The sequence below is a fragment of the Melanostigma gelatinosum genome, assembly GCF_949748355.1.
Source record: "Melanostigma gelatinosum genome assembly, chromosome: 10".
In the NCBI taxonomy this organism is placed as follows: Eukaryota; Metazoa; Chordata; class Actinopteri; order Perciformes; family Zoarcidae; genus Melanostigma; species Melanostigma gelatinosum.
The window spans coordinates 25,497,399-25,511,329 of NC_136643.1; the positions used below are offsets into that span (position 1 = coordinate 25,497,399).

Genomic DNA, 13,931 nt, shown 5'->3' on the forward strand with positions numbered 1-13,931 from the left:
AGAGGCCTTTTTAAACCGTAGTCTGACTTCTGTTCGTTGGCTGTCGTTCAGGTTTACAGCAACACGCCCGAGACGATCAACCTCATCATCGAGGTGTTTGTGGAAGTGGCTCACAAGCAGATCTGCTACCTGGGAGAGGTGAGGGACTGTCGGGTTCATGACTTTGTCTGAATAAGATCATAACAGTGAAACAGAACTGTAACCTGCTTCAGCGTTGATGCACGTCGGGTCTTTTTATGGTCCCTTTATAAGATGATGATGATAGTTTGACTGAGGACATTGTTCCTCGCTGATAATCAGACGTAACGTGAAGGAAACAGTCTGGACTCATTTAAAAAGCTTTTTATGACTTCATGAGAGACTGGAACATAAAGATGAGGGACTTTTAAATTTGAGCTGCACAATCCTGTTTCTGATATTTACTTTTAAACTTGGGTCTTAAAATACTTTGTTATTAATTCGACTTTTCATATTTCAACCCTATAACTGGTTCTTCTGTGTCAGCTGTCGAGTCTTCACTTGGTGCTAGAACCAGATCTTTCACGTATGAAGTCAAGACGTAACGCGATGTATTTCAGTCCGTCTGTGGCGGGAAACATTGAGTCACAGCATCGCTGCTGCTTCCTGAGTTTCTAACCGTAACCTCCGTCTCCTGGTCCAGACGAAGTCCATGAAGCTGTACGAGGTGTGTCTGACGCTGCTGCAGGTTTACTCCAAAAACAACCAGAACAGGAAGCGGAACGACGCCACGGCGGAGGAGGACCAGTACCAGGACCTGCTGCTCATCATGGAGCTGCTCACCAACCTGCTCTCCAAGGAGTTCATCGACTTCAGCGACACCGGTGAGTTCAAACATCACTTCCTCTTAGTTTTACAGAGTATTCATCTCCATATAGAAACACGTACGTGGTTATTCTACATGAACAGGCTGCATGTTAAAGGAGCAATGACACAGCGCCATCTGCTGGAAGCTGGAGTCTGTTCATGTTGTGTTTAAACGTATTTAGTTTCATTTCACCACGTTTTCGCTGCTTATTTTCATTTTAGTTGAGAACAATAACTGAATCTGTCTTTAGATATTTACAAAGAGGAGAAAGTTGACGTGTTCTTCTCTTTGTTCACGTTGCCGCATGTTGCTTGAGATTAAGATGTTTGTGTGTTTTGTAGACGAGGTGTTTAGAAACCAGGACCAGGGAACGCCGGCGTCCAGTCGGACGGTGTCGGCAGCAGACGTGGTTCTTTACGGCGTCAACATCGTCCTCCCGCTCATGTCTCAGGACCTGCTGAAGGTACAGCTGAACCTCTCTCTCACACACACACACACACACACACACACACACACACACACACACACACACGTGTGGTTTTATCATTATCTTCTTCAAGTTTTGGGCTTTTTTTGGTCATAACTCAAGAATTGATCTGCTGTTTATGACAATTTCACACAAACGTCTAAAAGGATGAAGTGATGAAGTGATGACATGTTGGACAGACGTCGATAGTGAGTGGAGGAAAAAAAACAGCGAACTTGGCTGATTTCTCGCCAAATTTAACGACTTTTCAGACTCATAGAAACTATTTCTTTAAAGCCACAAAATAAACAAATATATTCTGTTGTCGAGAGATTACTCGTCTCTCTTCGGCGGTTTGATGGGAGTTAATGGTTCTTTGTGGTGAATGAATGACGGTCTTTACAGTCAGCGTTCGATCGATGATCGATGCTTGACTACCTGTGTGCTGTCGTTCATAACGTGGTTGTGTTGTCCTCCCTGTTGTTCCCAGTTCCCCGCCCTGTGTAACCAGTACTACAAGCTCATCACCTTCATCTGTGAGATCTTTCCAGAAAAGATCCCTCAGCTTCCTGAAGACCTCTTCAAAAGCCTCATGTTCTCTCTGGAGCTGGGCATGACCTCGTATCCTCCCTGTGTTTGAATGCTTCCTTCAGGACGCATGAGAACGCTGTTCGGTCGCTTCATGGCTGAGTATGAAGAGAATTAGCTTCTGGATTCATAATGTGGTCGATGTCTGCTCTGGCGGTTCGTGCTCCTTAACGTCTGTTCAGGATGAGTTCAGAGATCAGCCAGCTGTGTTTGGAGGCTTTGTCTCCGTTGGCCGAGCAGTGCGCCAAAAACCAGGAGAAGGACACGCCCCTCTTCATCGCCACCCGGCACTTCCTCAAAGTAAGATGTAGAGCGCCAACAATCACTTTATTACGCAAAAATGCTGTTTTTAAGCCTCTTAAATGTGGAGATTGTCAGATTTTTATCTGTTTTATATCTTATTTAAGTGAATATTTGACAAAACTTTGAGAAACTGGGATTTCAATTTCTCACTTTTTTCTGACATATTTTAAACCAAACGATGAATCGAAAAGGCGAAAATGAAAATAATCATTCGTTGTAGCCTTGAGTTTACATATTTTAATCAAAGACAACTTTATTCAAACAAGTAAATCACAACAAAGACAACGAAGTCTGACTGAAGTAAATAAAAGACGCTATAAGGTGATTAAAGTAAGAAACATGAACTAACATACATCAACATGAAAGTTCCTCGTTTGATTTCTTACATGAAGACAATGCTCTCTTGTGTTACAAGTCGTCTGAATGTGTTCAAATACCTAAATGTCAGTTTTTGGACAGAGCCGGGCTAGCTGTTTCCCCCTGTTTCCAGTCTTTGTGCTAAGCTAAGCTAACCAGCGGCTAACTGGAGCTTCATATTCACCGTTCAGACATTAGAGTCTCTAACTCTCTGCAAGACAGTAGATGCGTGTCTGAAAGGTCCGATTATTACGATGAGTGGACAGGTTGTTCCCACACTGATTAAGATATGAACTCTTTTGTTTGATAATAATTCTAAATCCTCTAACGTTGTACGTTTCCTCGTCTGTGCCTCCAGCTGGTGTTTGACATGCTGGTTCTGCAGAAACACAACACAGAGATGACGGTGGCAGCAGGAGAAGCTCTCTACACACTCGTGTGCCTGCATCAGGTGATCTCCTTATTATCATTATTAATATCTCTTGATCTTCCTACAACAGTTCAAACGTCTTTACGTTCTGTTTGTGGTCCAGTCGATGAGGTTTGAGTTCATTAAAGATTCAAACGCAACTTGTTTTTATGATTCCGACTTTTTAATAATTGTCGTTCTTTAAGTATAAATAAATGCTGTTACGTGAGGACTGAGCTGCCCTCTAGTGGCCGATCTGTGTCATAGCGCATAACTCCAAAACACATCATTACAATGATAAAGAATATATATCATAAAGTATAAAATACTAGATTTTTGAAGCCAACAATTAGTCAGCTGATACTTTATTTTACACTCACATGACATAAACGGTTATTTTATTGTCATTTTGTGGCTTTTATTATGGAGTCCAGAGGTGACAGGAAGTGAGGGGCTGATGTTTTACGGCATCGCGAGTATAACCGTGTTTCTTCTCCAGGCGGAGTACTCTGAGCTGGTGGAGACGCTGCTCTCCTCTCAGCGAGACGCCGTCGTCTACCAGCGGCTCGCCGACGCCTTCAACACGCTGACGGCGAGCAGCACGCCGCCCGCCATGGACCGCAAGCAGAAGGTCGCCTTCCTCAAGAGCCTGGAGGAGTTCGTGGCCAACGTGGGCGGCTTGCTCTGCGTGAAATAACCCCCCCCTCCCCTCCCCCTCCTGCTTGGTGTCCCTATGAACTCTGGGTAAAAAGAGTCAGCTGGAGGACGTCTCTGTCTCTCTACCTGCTGAGGGATCTGCCTCATGCCGGAATGTTTTCACCTCCTCGGATTTCTTTTTTGGCTTTTAATCCCCGCCCCTCCGGTCCAGCGTGATTGACAGACTTGATGATGAAGATGAAGATGGACCCATGGAGACTGGAGTGCAGAGCAGACGGATCATGGCGACGAGAGGAGGAGGTGGTCGACTCCTCCATCACCTCCTGTACACACACACACACACACACACACACACACACAACCTCGGCCCAGTGCTGCTGCTTGGCGTCAGAGTCCATGTGAGCGAAGCCTCCGAGCACCAGAGTGACTTTGAGGGTAAAAACAAGTTGCTGTTATTTAAAAATTGCAGGAGACATTTTTTTTTTCTCCAGTGAGTTTTTGTAGATGAAAGACTTGAAAGGGGCCATTTTATAATTTCAAGAATGTCGCGACACACACAGACACACACACACACACACACACACGGCGCCCCAATCCTTCCCAGAGTGCCTTTGTTTTGATGATTGTTCTGTGTGTGCAGGTTTTTTATTTCATATTTTGTCATCAACTGACAACAAGCGGTGCCTGCCATTCGCCAAGAATACAGCGGGCACATGTGAGATGGGGGGGGGGGGGGGGGTGCAGGACATTTGTTTGTTTGTTGTGACGACAGAAAAACCAAACTGATTCACTAAAGGGTGTAATATATTATGTTTTAAAGTCAGAAACCAGGAGGAGTGTTGGATCAGAGACAAACAAAATACAAAAACATGATGAAATGTTTTTATCTGCCAGTTGGACGGCAGGAAGAGAAGAAGAAGGAGGAGGAGGAGGAGGAGGAGGAGGAGGAGCGACTTCCTGCGTCTGATGTTTCTCTTCTTCTGTGTTTTGGATCTTAGTATTATGTCGACAGTTTCTTCTTCTCTTCCGGGACTCCAGAAGGCTCGTCGGAGGATCGGACCGCTAAAGTTTAACAGATTTACTTCCTGTTGTATTTTTTTCTACAGCAGCACACACACACACACACACACACACACTGGAAGCAGAGACTGAGCTGAATGAGCAACAACAAACCAAATAAAAGGAGCAGAGCCACTTTGTCGCAGCATCGTGTTGGAGAACCTCCTCGTTCGCAGCACTCAACTGGTTTTGTTAATGACGTGTAAAAGTGTACATAAAGTTATTGTATAAAACGTTCTGGCCTCCGTCTCCTTTATAAGAGTGCAACCATTGTTTTAGGAAGGAATAAAGTTATTGATTTCACTTTTCTATCGTGTAACTTTTCACTTTGTTCGCACGTTTCTTCAACACAGAAGCATCCGGAGGAAAAATACACTGACTGATGATTAACTGAGAGTAGAGGAAGTACTAATGCCACACAGGACAAATACTTACGTTACAGAGTAAAAGTATCAGTATAATCAGTCAAATGTAGTTAAAAGTATTCAACCTGTGACTGTTCTTTTGTATATTACGTCTTTAGACGAGTGTTTCTCGTGCATTCATGTAAAAGCAGGATCTTACTTTTTGAATTATTTCACTACGAATTAATCTGCTGATTATTTTCTCCATGAATTGATAAAAAATGTGAGAAATGGCATCACAATTATCCAGAGCCCAAAGTGACATCTTCACAATGATCATTTACCTCAAACCTCAACATTATTACTCATAAATCAATATTATTACTAAAACATTATTAAAAGGCACTGAAACCAGCAATTTGTTGTATGAAAAATGACTTCTTTAATCATTAAATATTTTCCAATTAATTTCTGTAAGTCGACAAATTAATCAATTAACTGAACATTTCAGCTCTACTTGTATAAACTGTTGAGTTTAGTTAATTTAAAATCTATTTTAAAAGCTTTTCATATGTTTTGTTTGTAAAAATGTCTTAATTAGTAAAGCAGCTAAATGTTGTATTGTAGAAAGAATATTTGTCTCTTTCCCCCACAGTGGCATGAGAACACAATACTTCAGTAAAGTACAAGTACTTCAGTAAATGTATATAGTTTTGTTCCAGCACTACACCCAACAACCTGAATTCAGATATGATCACACACGTCTACAGGATCTACAGGTCCCTGACTGTACATCTGCAAATTATCCAAAACCCTCTGCAATAATTATTAAATTTAAAATAAAATTCAGGTTTTATCCAAATTTATATATATTATATTTTTCTAACATATGAAAAAGAATCATCTCATGTGTTTATCGGCTGATTAAAAAACCAAAGACAGAGCTGGAGAATGAAACAGTCTGGTCCCAGATAGACGAAGCGCGTAGACGAGTATTTTGTCGCTCGTCAGAGTCCGTACTCTCTGTAGCTACGTCATCATTCCGCGACCATTCCCACGTTCACAACACAGCAGCGTTGGAGAGCTGATCAGGTATGTTCACTTTAATCCTACATTTATAAATGATTGAGCTTTCTGTGTTTGTTGTAAGAAGCGGATACTTCACAAGTGAAGGTTTCTGTATTTAATGAGTTTATTTACAGAATATTCATTCAAGAAATATTCAGATATTCTACGTTAATTACTTTTTATTAAATGAATTACTTCAGTAAAAATCACAACACTACAGGGTACAAATCCTCTGTTCCAAGACTTGTATTTAAAATATTACTGAAGTAAAAAGTGCAAAAGTGTTTGCATCAAAATATTCTTAAAGTATCAAAAGTAAAAGTACCCATTTAAAAATGATTTATATATATATATATGTATATATATATGTATATATATATATATATATATATATATATATATATATATATATATATATATATATATATATATATATATATATATATATATATATATGTATATCTGTATATAAATATATTGATATATATATTTGTATATCTGTATATAAATATATTGATATATATATTTATGTATTCAGTGTTGTTCTTTCATGCTTCCATAAGTTTCCTGCTGTGTGGAGAAACATGTGAAACCGACACTAAAGAATAATATTTGTCGATCAGTTGGATTATTACGAATCTGAAAACATAATATTGATTGTTTTGCGTGTTTCAGTCATGAGCGACAGCGACGACGACGTCCCGGCGCTGTCGGCTGAAGCTCTCTGCGCTCTGCAGGAGTTCTACAGCGAGACGAGCAGCTCGACGCTATCAGACCGCTTCTCTGTGGGAGCGCTGCAGGAGGACTGGGTGAGCAGACACAAACACACATGTTTTACTAATGTACACACATTTATTGTGTTCATGGACACGGTGGTGTCATTGTGAGGTACTTGTACTTTACTTGGTATTCTGCTACTTTCTACTTCTCAGAGGTAAACGCTTTAGTTACTTCATAGATTCAAGTTATTAATACAAAACATAAATCAACTAATAACGCACGATGTAGAACTAAAGGTGAAGCTGCAGTTTGTTCGGTGAACCCAGGTCTTTAGTTCGTTTTCAATAAGGAATTAGAGATTCTAAATGATTGAGTGTTTGTCACAACAGGAATCCTCTTTTTGGGACTTTTTGTTGTGAACTAAATCTTTTTTAATCAAAAGTGGTTTACGCAACTAAAAGTCCAAATATATTTTTATTTTATTATTTTTACAATTATTATTGTTACCGGTAAGTCTTATTGTTTTATATTTTTGAAAATTCAATATTTTTGTTTTGTCGGTCAGACAAACGGAAACGTGAAGACGTCACGTAATCAAAACAATCAACAGATTAACTCACAGTTAATGTAACAAATGTAAAAAAAATAAATCTTCATTTCTAAAATTTAAAAAATGTCAGGAGTGGCATCAGATTGCATCAGATTGACAATATTGTTTGTAGGTTTAAATGTTTAAATGTCAGTGAATTAAATGAGTGTGTTCTGTGCAGCATCACATGTCGCTGATGTGTTTGTTACACTGTTTTTAATGTTTCATTGTTTTTAAATCTCCTTTTCTCTTGATTATGTTTTGATGCTTTTCATGGTTTTGTGTGAAGCACTCTGCATGTTGAAATGTGTGCGTGACACAAATAAAGTTGCCTTTGTGTCTCCAGAGTATGAGTCAGTTCTGGTACAGTGACGAGACGGCGACTCGGTTGGCTGAGGAGGCCGTACGAGAAGCTGGAGAGGGAGGCAGGTAAAGTGATGTAAAAGATGACTTGTATTAATAACATCACATCCACAAACATTATGAACTCACACTGAGACACTTTTTAAGAGTTAATCTCAACAAAGCACCAGTAGAAGCTTCCCCTCCGCCGTCAGGCAGCCTCCCGATGTGGTCGTGTTCCCTGCAGGGTCGCGTGTGTGAGCTCCCCCAGCGTGTACCAGAAGCTGAAGCAGGGCGCGGTGGTCGGCTCCGACCGGGTCTCCGCCGTCGTGTTGGAGTTTGACCGCCGCTTCTCCGCTTACGGCGACGACTTCGTCTTCTACGACTACAACGAGCCGCTGCGTCTGGACGGCGTCGCCCCGAAGAGCTTCGACGTCGTCCTCGCCGACCCGCCGTACCTCTCCGAGGAATGTCTGCGCAAAGTGTCCCAGACCGCCAAGCACCTGAGCAAAGGCAAGGTGCTGCTGTGTACAGGTGAGAGCTTATTATTCATAACCATGTGTGCAGGTGAGGTTATTAATAACCATGTGTGCAGGTGAGGGGAGGTTATTGTTAAATAGTGAACCCTGTGTTCTAGTTGAGACATGGAGCAGCTACAGATGACTTCCTGTGTTGTTTTATTCTGTTTCTGTTCCTGAAGGAGCCGTGATGGAGAAACTGGCCAAAGAGCTTCTGGGCGTCACCATGTGCCGCTTCCTCCCGGAACACAACAGAAACTTGTCCAACGACTTCCGCTGTTTTGTCAACTATCCGTCTCGCCTGCTGTCCTGAAGCTCTCGGACATGAGCGCTGCTTCCTGTTTCCTGTTTCCTGTCGGGGAGTCAAAGGGAAGCGGAGGAAACGAGGAGTTCAATCAAGAAATGAACTCTGACCTGTGGAATTCAGTCTGATGACTCAAAGACTTCATGAGAGGATGTTTGATAACCGGCTGGCTTTCTACGAAAATGATTATTTAACCCACGGAAAACGATTTGACATCAATTTTGGTTGATAGTTTCCGACGTTAATCAAACAAAACAAAAAAAGCCAAATATTTCTCCAAAGTGATTTATATCATTTTTAAATTGCGTTTTGGACTTTGTGATCCTCGGCTCTCATGGTTCACTGTTTCCTGACATGACACAGCTCTGTATCGATCTATTGATTATTGAATATCAGTCAGTTAAAGGAGAACTACGCCGGCCACGTGACGTCTGTTGGTGATGTCATGGTGATGTCATCGGGGTAGTTTGGGGCGTGGTTTGGAGACGACACGTTTCTAACACGGCGCCTGTGTGCGTTACGGACCTGGGCATCAGAAGGCTCTCGCAGAAACACATGTTAAACAGATGCATTGTGGGAAATGTAGGATCCAGCAGAAATCTATACAAATAATAAGTTCGGCATACTTTGGCCTCATTTGCTTTGATTGACGTTCTTTTTCATTAAACCTGTGTCTTGTGCGTCCCTGAACTGTATGGAAGAATGTAGCTGAGTTGTAACGGGTCTCAGAGAATAAACACCTTTAACCGGATTAAAGGTCAATAATCACTTTATCAGAGTGAACCTTTGCAGAGAGACTGGTCACGTGTTGTGCTGTGATTTGGGAGGTTTAGCCCTGCAGCTGCATCATCGAGGAGATAATCATCCTGAAAGTGCTTTTTGTTTTCGGCGAACCTGAAACTTTCATTTGTGCTGTGTGCCATCTTCATTTACTCTTAACTAGTACCATATATACTGATATTTACACATCTGAATAAATCTCACAAGTGTTCCCTTTATTATAACACCAACATTATTCAAATAGACGTGGTTGCACAGATACTCTTAGTGTGGGTGTTACAGGCTTAGAGCTCGAGGTTAAAGTGTCGCTGATGTAACCTGTTGGAAATGTTTTTAAAGAGACCTTAAAACATCACATTTAACTTCATGATTCCTGTCTGACGCCTCATCAGAAGCACCAACTGTTCCTGAACAGAGAAGCCGGAAGAATAAAGCTTGTGTGTTTATTTCTTTCCCCTTTAATGATCCGATAACAGCAGCTGGTTCCTGATCTCTTCAACCAGCTGCTGCATCCTGAACATGAAAGCAGGAAATATAAAAGCGTTTTCTGTTCTTTTAGTAAAACGACGGAGAAGTGAGACAACTACCTGCAAACTGACAGTTTGAGAATTACAAACAATGATCTGGAATATTTGTTTTGATGTCGAGTTGTGTCAGAATAATAGAATGAATGAACTTGCAGTTTTATACACCAGCAGGTGGCAGCATTGATCAGATCATTGATTAATAACGAGGCATTGCATTCTATTGGTTGGTCCATATTTCCATGCAGATGTTTTGGTGTGTCCAGGTTTGTGATTTCTACCTCCATTCCTCAAAACCCGAGCAAATAAAAGCAAACTCCCCGTGGCACCAGACACACGAGCTGGTGCGATGTCTACTGTACCTTCAGTTGCATCTACTCTGGATGTTTCCAGGCTTATTCTCCCCAGATCACTTTAGAGTTTGTATCCTTGCATAATTGTAGTCAAGACATCAAGTTTGGGTCCAAAGGTCTTCAAAACCAAGTCAAGAATGAAAGTGGGTCAAATAAAAGCAAAGAGTCCAGATGAAGGTTTCTCAGAGATGTTGATTAGGTCAAATGTTCAATGTGTGCTTGTTCACACTCAGTTAGAAGCTTCTGCTTCAGATAGAACTCCTCAATGGTTCAAAGCGTCACGTCAGTGGATCAGGTGTAGAAAGGTGTCAGGACTACCACAGCCCGGCTTCCTTCATGCCGTCTTTGCTGCAGAGAGGCGTCCGGCTTTGGGCTGTGGTCTCTGCAGACTCTGGTTGGCGTCCGTCTCCTGCAGCGGCACACAGGTGCACCCCACCGCGATGGAGATGTAGAGCTCCGTGTAGGAGTGGCGGCCTCCGGCGCAGGAGCCCGCTCTCCGGAGGATGACGGAGGGAGCGTAGACCGGCGTGCTGCGGTAGAGGTCGCTCTCCTCTCCGTACGGGCCGAGCAGGCAGCCTTTGCACAGGCAGTACGCCTCCGGGATGTAGCGGGGGTACCGGGCCGGGTCGTATGAGATCCTGCAAAAATAAAGTTCATCAGCTGATTCCTTCCTCCAGCTCTCTGTAGAGTTACTTTTGTGTCTTTGTTCAATCAAACTGTGAAATAAATATCTGATATTTAAGTTTTATTTGAAAATCAGAAATCCAAAAGTTCTGTTTAGAAAATAAAGGTTTGTTTAGAAATCCAAAAGATTTGTTTGGAAATGTAAAAGTTGAATACAAATATTTTTCAATGCAAATGAAATATTGCACATTTCTAGCAAAATGTTATGTTCTATATTATTCCTTTTCCGCTGCTGCTCTCACCTGTAGGCCCAGGGGGAGATGCTGAGCAGGTTGACCGGGAGGCGGGTCTTGCTGCCGGCCGGGGAGCGCGCGGTGGTCGGGCACGTCAGGTTGAGTTTGTCTTGCGGCTCCAGCTGCAGCGCGTGATGGAAAGCGCTCATCACTCCCACCGAGAGCCGCCCGAACATCTGCTCCAGGATCTCCTCCGGCAGGTCCAGGCAAGCCCGGGTCCTACCGGCCTTCTTTCGTACCCGGCGAGCCCCGGACGACCAGCCGGCCAGCAGCAGCAGCAGCAGCAGGACGCGGGTCTGATGCGGCATCACGGAGCGCTTCTCGGTACGGCGTTGCGCCAAAATGCGTGTGTCCACTGAAAAAACGTTTCTGTGCGCGCGCACTCCCTTTCGCTGTCTTTCTTAAAAAGCCGACCTGCAGATTATCAGAACACAAGTGGCCTCCTCCGTTAATGACACAGCCTTTACCGTCAACCGGTCATAATCCAGTGAACCGTCGGCGAGTCCGCGGCAGGAAACGGTCCTCAGTCCTGTCTGGGACACCGAGGCACAGGCGCGCCGCCAGGGAAACATGTTGGCAAAGCGCGTCCACAGTGTTTGCCAGCCAGGACTAATAATTCCATCAGAACTATAAATAATGACCGAGTTAGAAGTTGCACACCTGCTGCTCTCAGTTTCAGAGGAGAAAATGAGTTTTCCTGCTTTTCTCCCCCAACGTGTGCGTAAAACCCGCTGGAAGCGTTTGGAACAGTGAGATCCAGAACGAGTCTAAATCAACCTGAAGGGGAGGGGAGGTCCAGACTGCTGGCTCCTGGCTTCACACCAGTCTTCTTCACTCACAGACACACTGGATCAACAGCGCCACAAAGATCCAGCACTTCGAGGTCAAACCACAAATCATTCTGAAATGCTAAAATAACGTGAACGTGTCAGTCTTTCCGTCACGTTAAATGAAAGTCAAAAGACATTTAAAGCTCAAGTTAATACAATTTATTCTCCACGTAATCTTCGGTTTAATCTGCTGCCTCATTAAAATAATCAACATTAATAACTCAGATTGTTAGTGAGCTTTCTCTACTAGAAAAAACAAACAGGCTCTTTCTTGAACATGTAAAATATTTTCTCCTTTAATTCTACAAACAAACGACAAAGAAAGAAAATAATAAACCACAAATAAGTACAACATGTACAAATGGAACTGAACAGGACGTGGAATGAACGGATTACATAAGTCTGTTGTATCGTGTTGATGGATTTTCCAGACGGCTCGCGGGGCGCACGCGCGCACACACACACACACACACACACACACACACAGAGTTTTTGGCTCCGTGACTAAAGCGCTGCGGTTAAACGCGCCTTGTGTTTCGGGGCGTTGCCGCTGTTGTGTGAGAGGAACTCGTTTCCCTCCTCGAGAGGAACAGTTTGTCCAGAAAGATGTTCGATCTCTACACACGTCATCAGATATGAACGGAAACATTCACAGAAAAGGTTCAAAGCTGCTTTGTGATTGTTTCAGTCATTCTAAGTGAAAGAGTGGAAAAGAAATCCAGAATGCTAAAATCCACTCCATGTGACTCAGAAGTGGAACATCAGTCAGTGGAGCCTCACGGAGGTCTTCACCCTGTAACATGTGTGTTGTGTGTTTTTAGCTGAAGAGCATGAAATGCGTTGTTTCTGTGCTCTTGGTGACAAAGGAGCAAAGGTCCCGATGGGTTAGGGTGACGATGACGGCAGCTACTCCGGCAGCAGGTCGTCTCCCAGCTCTTCGTCTGCAAAGTCGTCGTCCTCCACACGCCACTTGGCCCCCGTCTTCGGTCTCTCCATCTGAGGCCCCAGAGGGTCCACGTAGGACGCATCTGCACACGAGAGCAGCGGAGGATTTTACTTTCATCCAAAGTCACGAGAGCTTCTTCACGCCTCGGTTGGATACGTACTCCAAACACACAGCATTTCATCTCCACTACTGGCTCCATACAGTCTATATTTAAATCATCAGTTATTACAAACAGAAAGCCGACTACCAACAAGAATACGCAAGATTCATCAAAACTGCTGAGCGGCTCGTCTCACTGTCTTTATTGTGCATGTAAATATGTGAGACTGGTGGTTAAAGTGAAAGTGAAGAACACAAATGGCTGAAAGATGAAAGGGAGAATAAGTGAGCCGCAGCTTGTGTCGTGTCATCTGTTCCAGAAGAGAGAGAAAGCGCTTCCTCACCCATTTCCTTTGGGCTGCTGGCCTCGTAGGGCTCATTGGAACCAGGAAGTGACCTCATCTTGGCGCTCAGCCGCTCTCCTTTGCTGCTGCTGCTGCTGCGGCCGCTGTCTGCATCAACACACACACACACACACACTCAGAACCACCGCGTAAAGAAGCACATTGTGGAGCATATTGAGCTCATTCTGACAGTAGAAACGCTGTTTCAATGCTCCTCCTGCTGCCAGATGAAAGCGTGAGAACCTCTCGTGACTTTTGGATCTTTAACACATTTCTAAACGAATAGAACTCAAAGACTCACGGAGGTCAGACTGAGAGGTTTTTATCTCACACTGTGAAAAGTCAACATGGTGGAGATGTGAGACAGAGACAGGACCTCATGAACCGTCTGCGTGTGTGTGTGAGAGTGCGTGTGCGTGTGTGTGTGTGTTTTGTCTTGGCGAACCCACACAGCGCCACACACACATTTTCACAAAAATTTCAAACAGGATATTTTTGTCTAACATTTAAATATATAAACTATAAATCAGCAGTATTTCTCCAGACAAGACGTTGAGTGGTGATAATGATACAAAGTAAACAAAATCA

The 13,931-nt window shown here is 43.2% G+C and overlaps 4 protein-coding genes across 4 annotated transcripts in view; 2 read left to right on the plus strand and 2 right to left on the minus strand.

The window, feature by feature from the left end:
* xpo4 (exportin 4) overlaps positions 1–4,022 on the plus strand; it is a gene marked incomplete at its 5' end in the record, with an annotated part of 43,861 nt that extends 39,839 nt beyond the window's left edge. The window contains 7 exons of the mRNA XM_079277472.1: positions 52–138; positions 662–842; positions 1,168–1,289; positions 1,783–1,913; positions 2,063–2,180; positions 2,899–2,991; positions 3,449–4,022. Coding sequence (XP_079133598.1) covers positions 52–138; positions 662–842; positions 1,168–1,289; positions 1,783–1,913; positions 2,063–2,180; positions 2,899–2,991; positions 3,449–3,646 — 930 coding nt within the window. The 3' untranslated portion in view covers positions 3,647–4,022. The remainder of the gene's footprint in view (positions 1–51; positions 139–661; positions 843–1,167; positions 1,290–1,782; positions 1,914–2,062; positions 2,181–2,898; positions 2,992–3,448) is intronic.
* A 2,038-nt stretch (positions 4,023–6,060) lies between these two features.
* On the plus strand, positions 6,061–9,857 carry eef1akmt1 (EEF1A lysine methyltransferase 1). The gene is made up of 5 exons (XM_079276904.1): positions 6,061–6,101; positions 6,753–6,886; positions 7,733–7,815; positions 7,976–8,262; positions 8,429–9,857. The coding sequence occupies exons 2-5, from the start codon at positions 6,755–6,757 to the stop codon at positions 8,557–8,559; spliced, it is 633 nt and encodes a 210-aa protein (XP_079133030.1). The 5' UTR covers positions 6,061–6,101; positions 6,753–6,754; the 3' UTR covers positions 8,560–9,857.
* A 144-nt stretch (positions 9,858–10,001) lies between these two features.
* On the minus strand, positions 10,002–11,876 carry il17d (interleukin 17d). Its single transcript, XM_079276905.1, has 2 exons — positions 11,134–11,876; positions 10,002–10,845 (listed from the first exon to the last, which is right to left on the minus strand). Exons 1-2 carry the CDS (start codon positions 11,430–11,432, stop codon positions 10,542–10,544), a joined length of 603 nt encoding a protein of 200 aa, XP_079133031.1. The 5' UTR covers positions 11,433–11,876; the 3' UTR covers positions 10,002–10,541.
* Positions 11,877–12,243: 367 nt separating this feature from the next.
* ift88 (intraflagellar transport 88 homolog) overlaps positions 12,244–13,931 on the minus strand; it is a 34,251-nt gene continuing 32,563 nt past the window's right edge. The window contains exons 23-24 of the mRNA XM_079276838.1: positions 13,344–13,451; positions 12,244–12,982 (exon numbers count right to left, since the gene is read on the minus strand). Coding sequence (XP_079132964.1) covers positions 12,861–12,982; positions 13,344–13,451 — 230 coding nt within the window. The 3' untranslated portion in view covers positions 12,244–12,860. The remainder of the gene's footprint in view (positions 12,983–13,343; positions 13,452–13,931) is intronic.

Coding starts and splice junctions, on each gene's coding strand:
- il17d (XM_079276905.1), bottom strand. CDS start 11,432: ATGCCGCATCAGACCCGCGTCCTGCTGCTGCTGCTGCTGCTGGCCGGC. Junction 10,846..11,133: donor ATCTCCCCCTGGGCCTACAG/GTGAGAGCAGCA, acceptor TTATTTTTGCAG/GATCTCATACGACCCGGCCC.
- eef1akmt1 (XM_079276904.1), top strand. CDS start 6,755: ATGAGCGACAGCGACGACGACGTCCCGGCGCTGTCGGCTGAAGCTCTC. Junction 6,887..7,732: donor GAGCGCTGCAGGAGGACTGG/GTGAGCAGACAC, acceptor TTGTGTCTCCAG/AGTATGAGTCAGTTCTGGTA. Junction 7,816..7,975: donor GAAGCTGGAGAGGGAGGCAG/GTAAAGTGATGT, acceptor TGTTCCCTGCAG/GGTCGCGTGTGTGAGCTCCC.